This window comes from Lactuca serriola, chromosome 8 (genome assembly GCF_051521515.1).
Source record: "Lactuca serriola cultivar US96UC23 chromosome 8, Lser_US96UC23_V15, whole genome shotgun sequence".
Lineage (NCBI taxonomy): Eukaryota > Viridiplantae > Streptophyta > Magnoliopsida > Asterales > Asteraceae > Lactuca > Lactuca serriola.
Window position 1 is genome coordinate 110,240,912 of NC_136415.1, and position 11,633 is coordinate 110,252,544.

General features: G+C 31.5%; 1 protein-coding gene across 2 annotated transcripts; it reads right to left on the reverse strand.

Moving 5' to 3' along the window:
• Positions 1-1,952: 1,952 nt before the first annotated feature.
• LOC145068447 (serine/threonine-protein kinase BSK6-like) lies at positions 1,953-4,511 on the reverse strand. Of its 2 annotated transcripts, none has more exons than XM_079015416.1 (9): positions 4,194-4,511; positions 3,879-4,059; positions 3,665-3,800; positions 3,439-3,572; positions 3,223-3,328; positions 3,044-3,129; positions 2,615-2,974; positions 2,403-2,516; positions 1,953-2,296 (listed from the first exon to the last, which is right to left on the reverse strand). In XM_079015416.1, the coding sequence occupies exons 1-9, from the start codon at positions 4,463-4,465 to the stop codon at positions 2,054-2,056; spliced, it is 1,632 nt and encodes a 543-aa protein (XP_078871542.1). In that variant the 5' UTR covers positions 4,466-4,511; the 3' UTR covers positions 1,953-2,053. The 2 variants fall into 2 exon arrangements, with proteins under 2 accessions (XP_078871542.1, XP_078871543.1); XM_079015417.1 differs by having other exon boundaries at positions 3,879-4,105; positions 4,194-4,496.
• Positions 4,512-11,633: the final 7,122 nt, after the last annotated feature.

The window sequence follows — 11,633 nt, forward strand, 5'->3', positions numbered from 1 at the left end:
TCATCAACAGCTATAACTACAACAAACATCAACAATAATATTTATATATGAGCATTCAAAACAACAAGAAAATATGCAAAAGTTTTACCTTTATATTTCTAGTCTTAGTTAAAAAGTTTTAGGTTAATGATACAATTAAATTTCATATTTTCAGATTTAGTACATGAAATTTAAAAAAATATATATAAAAAATTAAACTGAAGAATGAGTCGTTATGATTTCATTTTCAAATCAGGTTTTATTGTCTATTCTTCCAAGTAAATGGTCTAGATTTGCTTAACAATTTAAATTATATTTAAATTCTTAATAATATCTACAGATATAATTCTTTTCACGCGATACAATTTTCCATGATGTCCAAGTGTATAAACTAATAAAAGTCATTTTGGGGTGTTTTGGTCTTGAATAAACATTAGCAGATGAAGATGAAATCGAAATGATTTAGAGAAACAAATCGACCCAAAGTACTAACAATCTTTTTTACCATATGTGAAATACCTACAACCACAGTATCTTCTTGTAGGGTTTTTGTCACTCCAAGAGAGAAAATTGAGCTGATAATCCATAATAACACCTCCTAGAGGGTTGATTCCTTACTATTCGTAGACTTGTCTGTGATGTTGAACCACATGATCGACCTTCAAAATTAGAGAAGAGGACGAAGTGTGAAAACCTAGATTTTAGCTTACATTTAAAGATCTCTCCAATACATTCAGTTATTGCCAAGTAGGAGTCCACGTGGCTAACACATCACCTACTTGACATGTCGGATCCAATGAAATCGAGTAAGCCGAAGGAAATTGGCTATGTAGTCAACATTGATCAAAATTGGAAAATACGATGTTCAATTTATAACAAAACTTATGTCGTTTTTCCGAGTTTGTTTATAAAAGGTATTGTTTCTTCATGAGAATTGAACTCACTGATCAGTAGCATCCACATTAGATTCCAGGCTAAATGTAAAAATAACAACGCACTTTCGATATTTGATTATTATTCTTTCTATTATTGCATTGCATATTTTTATTCTTTTTTTTTTTTTATTAAAACATTGTACTTTGACAAATCAACCCAATAATAACACTATACTTAAATTCTTTTCTCATTAGGACAGTCCATTTTGACATACTCAATTTTAACAATAGAAACTGCTTTGTATTTGGATGAAATTGCTATAGTTGGATATAATTTTCAAAAAAATATAATGCCTTAATAGAAATAAATGAAAGTAGGATGCTATGATAAACAAATAAGTGAAAGTACATTGCTACTTCTTGCATTTAATCCTAAGATTCCTGTTATTATTAAAAAAAATATATATCTTGATTGCATTCATATACATTTGGGATGAGTTGGATATGATAGAAACTACATTGGTCGTTGTGTTTCAAATATCAGCAGGTCTAACTTCTGAAACTATAAGAAACTTTGTCAGTTTTAGTTTGTCTGTACATCAAAAACTGGACTTAATTTTCTTAAGGGTTAAGATGCAGAAAATGGTAATATAGTTCTATTGATTTGTTTTTTCTTAGCATCCTATTTTTATTTCTTTCTATTAAAACATTCAACTTTTAACAAATCTACCAAATTATAGAATTATCATCCAAATACAAAACAATTTTCATAGATTTTTCAAAGTACAATGTCATAATAAGATATTTTTTGAAAGTATAATGCCTTAGTAAAGAAAAGAAGTCTAAACTACAATCTTGTAATACAAAGAAATGAAGGTATGATGCTATAATATACAAACAAAAGTAATAGCCATTTAATGTTTTTCTAAAAGGTTAAAATTACATAATATCAAAAGAACTGAGTAATTGACCATATGAGTGACACATCATGCTTCACTTCTCATCACAAGCTAACCATTAATCTTTGAATAAAAGCCAAATTAATCTTTTAAGCAATGTAAAATTATCAAACTTAACATATAGTTTAATAAAAACAACTGATAAACACACATTCTCTCATTACATATAAAATAGCATTTGTGCACAAACCCGTTCCAAAAGATATTAAATTAAGAAAATATTTACAAAACCAAAATGTTTCATTTGCCTTTAGTTTTGGCCTCCAAAATCGAGCCATCTTTAAGCATTTCACAAGCATCATTCTCCATTCCTAAGCTAAAAAGAGCAGCCGCTTGTAGATAAAGTGCGGTCGACCAATCAGGTGATGCCACCTGTGCTTGCATCGCATCTCCTAAAGCTTCTTGTGCTTTATTGTTCATCAAGTAGCACAAACATCGCCTCGCATACACAGTTGGTGAAACCATGCTTCCATTCTCAATAAACTAAACAAAAGAAAGAACCGAGTTTTAGATCTCAAACGAAGGGTATTTTAGACATTTCCAAGAACATCATGTGAGACGCAAATTCAAAAAAAAAAAAATTACTTACAGTTGTGTATGACTCGATCGCGGTATTGAAGTCCTTGGTTTTGAAAGCTGTGTCAGCACGTTTCCTACCATTCAAAGCCTCTTGTAATTCGCTTGTCCACATTTGAAACGAAAGCTACAAAAAATAAACACAAAAAAAAAAAATAAAAAAATAATAAATAACAAAAACCCTAAAAGCTAAAGCAAGAACAAATAATGAGGAGAGAGAAAGACCTCATTTGTAGCCCCCTCATCATCCTTGTATCCACTTTTTTCCAACATCTCATGTATAGCAGTTAGATCCATTCTGGAGCAAGCTTCCCCAAATGGTGATAAAGAGTCAACTTCTTTTGCGTTTTCCACCGGGGGCGGATTTGTAATTTCCATCAACACAACAGATGACACCTCTGTTTGTTTCTGAAGAGCATTGAGAGACATGACAACTGATTTTGGATTGGGCCTATCACGAGGCTCATATTGCAAACAACGTGAAGCTATCCTTACTAACTCGGTTCCATCTTCAATGGAAAAATGACCCTCTAAACATGAATCCATTAACATTTGAAAGTTCTTCTCACGTATCAAATCAAGCGCCTACAATCACAAAAATAACACCAATTTAAATCATAATTTACAAACAAAAAAAAATCATATTAAACTTACATGGCTTGGAGGGATGTGCTTTCCACTAAGAAGATCAAGAAGTATGGTGCCAAAACTGTAAATTACACTCTCTGCGTTTATTCTACCTGCCATATCGAAAAAATAAAAAATAAATATACAAGTTCAATTCAACCATATTATATATATATTTTTTGTATGAGTCATCTCTATTTTTATACCTGTTTTCATATATTCCGGAGGTGTGAAAGCTAAATTAGTACTGTAGCTCTTTCCATCTCGGCTATTTTTCATTAGCCCGAAGCACGAGAGCCTCGGATTGCAATCCTGCAATATTAGACTGTCAGATATGTGGAGTCCTAGATTTTCTTTCTAAAAAAGCCCATAAGAAGCTTGGACTCTGATACCATATTAGATAATATTAGATAGGTTGGTACCTTATCAAACAATACTCTATAAGCATTAAGATCATGATACAAGGATCGGCCTTTGATGCTGCAATACTCTAATGCTTGTGCCAAATACAAAGCCACACGTAATCGCATAGCCCATTTCAGTGGCTGGCTTTCCCCTAAATTCATAATCATACATACTCAAATTTATTAATAACAACTTTTTTGGAGGAAAAAAAATCCCAAAAATAACCCGACAAAATAGACTCACAATGAAACAAATGCTTGGATAAAGTCTCGTTAGGCATGAACTCTGCTATCAGCAATCTTTCGTCTCCTTCGTAGCAACATCCCAACAAATTTGCCAATCTATGGCTTCGAAGTTGGCCTACTGTTTTTGCTTCATCCTAGAAAGTAGAAACATAAACATCGCATGATTATTCAGAATCAGAATTAAATAGGGAAGGATGATAGAGATAACGTACGAGGAATTGACGAGTATCAGGCCAAGCTGATTTGTTGAATCGTTTAACGGCGATCAGAGAGTCACCGTCGGGTAGCTTTCCTTTATAGACGACGTTGGGCGCCTTCTCGCCGTGCTCCGACACGACATTTTCGATGGAAAACCCACCGGTTGCAGCTCTAAGCTCGTCTAGTTTGTACTCCCTGAAACACGGCCACGTTAGCTTGTCGTCTTCACCACCTCGGTTCTCTGAAGCATATTGTCGAACACATTATGTACATAAAGAAACGAGTATGATCAGAGATGTTATAATGTTATAGACTAGATTTTGACGTACCCGGATCGGAGGAACGAGGAAGCTTGGATTTGAAACGACAACATCCGCATAAAGAGAAGGAAAAACAAGAACAACAAGCACCCATTTGGAGAAGACGCGCAACTAAGAAGTGCTTCAGTTACACAGAGGCGATTCTTTAATGTTGTATTGCCTTTCTTTTCCTTTGGTAAGAACTCATGAAAAGGTTTCTTTCTCTGAAAGTATAAAGGGTTTGCAGAATGAAAAGGGTTTTTGTCATTTTCATAAAAATGAATGATTAATGTGAGAGGCATTGAGGAGAAAGTAATGATGATGGGATAAAAACAACAGCGATATTTCTGTAAATCCAGGGATTCCATTCTCTCTCCAACTCAGGTTATACACATTTTCCAGTGTCAATGACATTTGTTTCATTTTGCTAGACAGGCTGGTTGAAAAATCAATCAATAGTTTTTATTAAAAGTATTTTATAAATTAGATTGTAATGTAAATTCATATAAATAAATGGCCTTTAGATATATTATATATAATTACTAGATGTGACTCGTATGTTATACGGGTTGGATAAAACAAAAGAAAATATGAAGGTTTAAACAAAAATTTATTTAAATTTGAAATTTAAAATTTGAATTTAAAAGGAAACATATTAAATACTATATGAGTTGTAATATTGTAATATGTTGGTTATTTTCAATTAAGACAATTATTAATTAATGTGTAAATATGATGTATTAATTAAGAAAGATAAAAAAAAAATGAGAAAATAACAAATGGAAAAAACATTTATTCAAAAATATCACAAAATGACATGTGTCAAAACTCATAAGAGATTGACACGTGGCAAAAAAAAACTTTTTTTTATTAAGGAGGATTATTCAAAAATATTACAAAATGACAAGTGTCAAAACTCATAAGAGATTGACACGTGGCAAAAAAAAACATTTATTTATTAAGGAGGATAAGAAAAATTAATATAATTAAGGACATATTTAAAATATTTTTTTAAAAAACTCAATAAATTTATCAAAAACTATTTTAAACTAGTTTAACAAAAAATCTTCATAAACTAACATAAATTATTTTCATAATTTTATCAAATATTAAACTACATTACACTATTTTATAAACTAATTTATTTTTATTCAACATGGTTCAATAAATGATAAATTATTATTTACATTGTATAGACATGCAATTAAGAAACTAAATAATTTCATTGGTTAATTTGTATAATTTGTTATTTATTTCTAAGGATATATATATATATATATATATATATATATATATATATATATATATATAGAGAGAGAGAGAGAGAGAGAGAGAATCAATTATATATGTATATACAAAAAAAACCTTACATTATTTTTAGACAAAACTTCAAAAATGGTCCATGTGGTTTCACAAAATCTGAAGTTTGGTCCCTAATTTACAAAAACCTCACGGATGGTCCCTGTGGTTTCAATACTTTTAATGTTTAATCATTCCATCTAACTCCATCAGCTTCATACCTGTAAGTGAGGGGCATTTCCGTCATTTCAATACTCAGGGACCATTTATGAGGTTTTCTCTATTTAAAAAAAAGAAAAAAATATATAATTATTTAATATTAAAGGGTCTCTCTCTCTCTAAAACGCGTACACACAAACATAAACATATCACCACCTTGATCATCTGATCATCATCTTCGTTATTAAAGTATTCACCACCATCATCATCGCGCAAGAAACCATTGATCCCCTTCTCTCTATCATGTGTTTTGGTTTCTCTTAATAGCTAGGTTTTGATAATTTTGAAAAGTGATGTCTAATATCAATATGGTGAAGCTGTGAAACAAGAAACAACCAGATTGGGGCATAAACGAATTGAAGTCATTGGGGGATTTCCACAAATAATTGGTGTGCAACTTAAGAAGTTTACCATGGAATCTTTGCTTTTACTTCTAATTGAAATCCAAATTGTAGGTGGACTCAATACATAAAAATGTACAATCAAGGAAAATGAAAATATACACAAAAAAGCGAATTTATGATTTTTTGAATCAATCACTTATACCCAGTAAGGAATCAGTCATGGGTTAAAACACAAAACAGAGAAACATAGTGATCTTATTTCCTTTCAATTGTGTTTCCGGGGATCTACAGCCGGTGTTGTTCACAGAAGATGATTTACAGTCGACAAAGTTACAGAGGCGGTGTTGTTCACAAATGAATCATCGATAACAGGTGGTTAATTTGTGGGGTTCAACTCACAAATCATTGATTTAAGATCTGAAAGGTTATAAGGAATAGAATCAGAAAGCAAGCTGAGACAACCCATCGTCGTTCCCCAAAACACTCTCTAGATGCTCGATCTTTTTCGCAATATTAACCATATCATACGACTTAACTTTGTAACCAAGCACCGCCAACAGCTCATCAACGTTGGCATCTTGCTCTTTAACCTCATCCCACAACTTCGATTTCCTGATCACATCTGAAAAAACAGAAGCAAAAGTAGCAGCGGTGGAGGCGGAAGTGAAACTGCCACCATTATAGAAGGTGTAATCTTGTTGTGGGTAATCTCGTTCCATATTTTTTCTTCTTCTTGGAAGAACTTAAGCATTTTTTGGGCGATGGTAGTGCTAATGATTATATAGGGAAAGCGAGGATAAAGAAGAGAGAAGTGGGCTCAGGATCTGTGCACATGGAGAGAGAGAGAGAGAGAGAGAGAGAGAGAGAAGGTGGGTGGGACCCTTTAATTAAATAATTATATTTTTTTAAATATAGAAAACCTCATAAATGGTCCCTGGGTATTGAAATGACGAAAATGCCCCTCACTTAACGGTAGAAAGCTGACGGAGTTAGACGGAAGGACTAAACATTAAAAATTTTGAAACCACAGGGACCATCCATGAGGTTTTTTTTAAATTAGGGACCAAACATCAGATTTTGTGAAACCACATAGACCATTTTTAAAGTTTTGTCTTATTTTTATGTTTAAAAAATGCTTATATTAATATTTATCATTTAAATAAAACTAAAATACAAGTTTTAATAGAAATTACGGGCTAAAAATGTGATGTTGCAAACATGTTTGTCTTTAATATGACCTTAATGTTAATTGGGATAAAAACAATTAGCTAAGAGAAAAATCAACCATATAATTCTATATAGAAAACACATTCGAGAGAAAGTAATTGAAATAGATGTAGGGGTCAATCTGATATCACAAACAATCGAGAAAATATAAAAGATAGTTATGTTATATCTTCTTTTTAGCCGGTCAATTTTCCTAAGAATTTGCAATTTTGTTTTATTTAAAATGAAAATAATAACATATTTTTTTAACATAAAATTAATATAAATATTTTATGCATATACATTGGTGGTTCTTTTTCTTATATATCCCTCATTTCTACATGAAATAAATTTTAGTAATATTTATAACTATTTTGGCGTTCAACGCGACTATTTGACAAACTTGTTCTTGTTCTTATTATTTTTTTTGTGCGCCGTTTCTCCTTAACAACTAACGATGTACCCAAATATCCTATTTGATAGGTACATAATAGAAGTGAGCATTTGGACCAAACCGGACCGGACTGGACCGGCTTTTTGACCGGACCGGTTATGGAGAATATTGTAGATCGTGGACCGGACCGGATTAGTCGTGTCTGTGTTCATGTTCGGGTCCGGGTTTTCCGGTTCTTTGACCCGTTTAGACTGGTACAACTTTAATTGTATAGAGTACAAGTCGTTAAAATAAGTTTTTGGGTTTGATAGAACTCGTTAAAACGAATATTTTATTGGGTTTGATACGATACAATTTGTAAAAATGATTACATTTTCGTTTCATGCATAACTAATCTACCTTGATGTTAGAATATTATAATTTGCAAAATTAATTTTCCAAATAAAAGCAACAAACATATAAATCAAGTTCACCATGATCTCTTTCATATGATTTATCTTTCAAAGATACATAAAATTAATAATTATAGTCTAAAATAAAAAGTTGAAATATTCTAGCTTTGATAGCTAAACTTTGAAGGATTGTAACTCACTGAATAATACAGAAATCAACAAAATTATAGTCTAAATTCATTTACAAACTGTAAATTAAACGTTGGAAAAAACCGCATGTCAATCCGACTTAAACGAATGAGTTATGGTTGTTTTAAGATTTTCACAGATTATATTTTTTTTAAAATCGGGTCCAACCGAATTTAAACCCGGTAAAAACCGGACCGGTTTTGATGAATCCTAGAACCAAGAACCGGCCCGGGGGTCCAAAAAAACGGTCCGATCCACTGGTCCAAATGCTTAACCCTAGACTACATAACATAAATAAAGTTGTTAATATGTTATCTGATATTCATTAATAAGCATAGGTAGAATTAAAATGATATCTATAATTCGAATAATGTTTCTTACAAATAAATTTTAATCCATAACTTCTAGTTATTTCTTGAAATATAAATAAGTTTTTTTTATATAATTACAAATTTTATAAAAATATGTACATATATTACGAATAAAGGACAAAATCATCTTTGGACATCCTTCATGAAGATCCAAGAAATCACATCTAATTAGGTAAAACATTATCATATGTATATTGACTAATCTTAATAATTTATTGAAAAATATCACAATGTACAATAAAACTCAAAGCCTTTAATTCTCGAACAAGCTTTTAACAAGTAGTACCTTTAATGAAAAAACAAAATGATATTTTTGAGACGAGCTTTAAATAATGGAGATATCATGTAAGATAAAGGGGGTCATTTTGACATTATCTATATTTGTGAAGGGCCTATTGGGTAATCTTTACAAATAATGAGGTAATGTACTGGCATAGTGGCCTGGCATGCATTTCTCCTGTTTTCTAGACAACCAAACCCACCATGTCCAGAGAATCATGAATTTTACCAACAGGGTCCCTCATAATTTTCCATTTAATATAATGGCACCTTTTGTTTTTACCTGAAGTAGAGCTTTTACATATGATTTTGTTAGCTAGTGATATTTTCGGTTTATACATAAATAATCTCTTACCCAGCAAAGTAATGCGATGGTTTTATGGATGAAGACTTCTTTTATGGTTATCTTTTACATATTTACCCTCTCACTTCCCATTTATGTCTTTTATGGCACTTTTTTTTATGTTTTTTTTTTTACTCACAAAGGAGTTTTGCTCTACTACGTTTTGTGTTGATGAGTTTGAACTATTAATGGATTAAAATAAGAAGATAGCAAAATATTTTGTTGTGTGCATTTTTGCTTCCTAGTTGTGCAATATGCATCTTTGTTTCTCCATATAATAAGACACCATTGTAAATTTTGTATGTTGATGTGCATTGTCGATGTTATGTATAATTAATAACATAGCTTCACTTTAAGTTATCAATTATGTTGTAATTAAGTTAACAAACGATGATGGTCAACGTTTGGAAACACATGAACAATTACAGGTATAACTTCCTTTAAGATATAGAATATCTTAGTAAAATCAATGACAATAAAATAAAAAAAATAATCGAAAAACTAACCTTTTGTCCGTCAGTAATATGTGAAACTGTCCAAGTCAAATAGTCATCTCATAAATTTGTTCAGGTCCATGAATTTTTATTCTCAGCTTCTACCAAAACATATGCAATGAGATATATCATATTATTTCCATCAAACCCAACTATTTATAATACTTGAAATGGATAACGTCCATTCACAAAACATCCATCTATCCCCAAAAAATCCCTTTTACATGCCATGAATCCTTGCTTAAAGCCTCTAAACATATGTAAATTCGTTTAGATTTCCATGTCGCAAGAATAAAGTTGGGCTCACACTCAACTTCCAACTTTACTGTGGTACCTAGTTTACTTGTTTGCACCTCATGGTGTTCTGGCTTTTATTTTTGCACAAAATACTTTCATTTTTTAGATCCCAAAGAATGGTGTTTTGGCTGCTTCTTTTTCACAAAATACTTTCATTTTTTTAGATCCCAACTTAGTACTTATTTGTCAAGTGGTCTCGTAAACCTCTAGTTGAGATATGCGCATTTATCTCAATTTGATTCACCAACTCATTGGCCAAGAAAAATAAAGTATAACCCTTTACAGTTCTAGTTTGCAAGCAAAGCATTATGCACATCTTTGTACGTTTTCACCATCCATAGGTTGTTTTCATCATGTCTTTAAACATGTAGGACCTAAAGACATTTATCATCTGAACATATCCCTAAGGATAAACAGGAAGAAAAACTTAAAACCTTTGACTTACCGTAAACTTCATTAACGTTTATTTTAGAGAATGATCTGTGAGTACTTCACATTGTTGGATGCATTTTCAGTTTCGTTAATGAAAAAAGGTTTTGGATCTTTTCTGGATGAGGGTTTCCTAGTTCATAGCTCGAGTAGAAGGTTAAAGGAGGAAGGGGTGTAACATTCTTCATCCAGGTAATTTACAATTTTGACCCTTGGTACTGATTTTATTTGCAAAACTAGTTGTGAGACCCGTATAATATACAAGTTGTTTAAAACAAAATGTTAAGTACGAACGATTAAATAGAAATTTTATTTGAATTTGAAATTGAAATAAGTGAAAATTATGAGAAAAAAACATGCAAAAAATAAATTAATTAAAATTATGTGTTTAGTGTGTACTAAACGGGTTAATTATAATAAAATATTAAACATAAAGGTTTAAACTATAAATTTATTTGGAATTGAATTTGAAATTTAAAATTTGATAGTCATTATGGTAGGTTTAATTTATGGAAAGTAAATTAATGATATATTGAAAATGAAAATTAAAGTAATGACAAGTGGAAAATAAATATATCTCAAATTATGACAAAATGACATGTGACTAATCTTATGAGAGAATGACATATGGCAAAGTCATTTTCATTTATTAGAGTAGATGGGTCTTGTGTCTCTTTAAGTGGAAATTGTGTGGCTGCCTAGTATGATGGGCGTACTCTTTGTATGTTGGGCATACGTGGCTAATGGCCAAACCCTAATTTTTAGGGTTTGGACCATATTTAAGTATCATTATCTCATTGAGACTCCTTCTTTCATCAGCCTTCATTGCCTACTTCGTCCATTACAAACCCTAATTCATTTGTGAGCATCTTTGAGCCTTAGTATGTGTTTTTTGGTGTTCTTGAAGGAAAGAGAAGGAGAGGAAACCATCTTGGAAGCTCAAATCACTTTGGATCCAGTAGTATCTTGCCCTCAAGCTTCATTTGGATGTGTAAAGCTTGGATCTTGATGTATTGTTTGCTTGGATCTTGTTAGTCTAGAAGTTGTATGCATTTTATGACATCCCCATTTTCACGGCCAGAAAAGACCGATTTTGTTTATGCTTTATAAAAATCAGAGTATCTTTTTTAATAAAAAGGTTGCGGAATTTGTTCCCAGTAAAACATGATAAATACGTTATCAAAGCATTTCCGAAGAAAAGTATGTTTATTCAT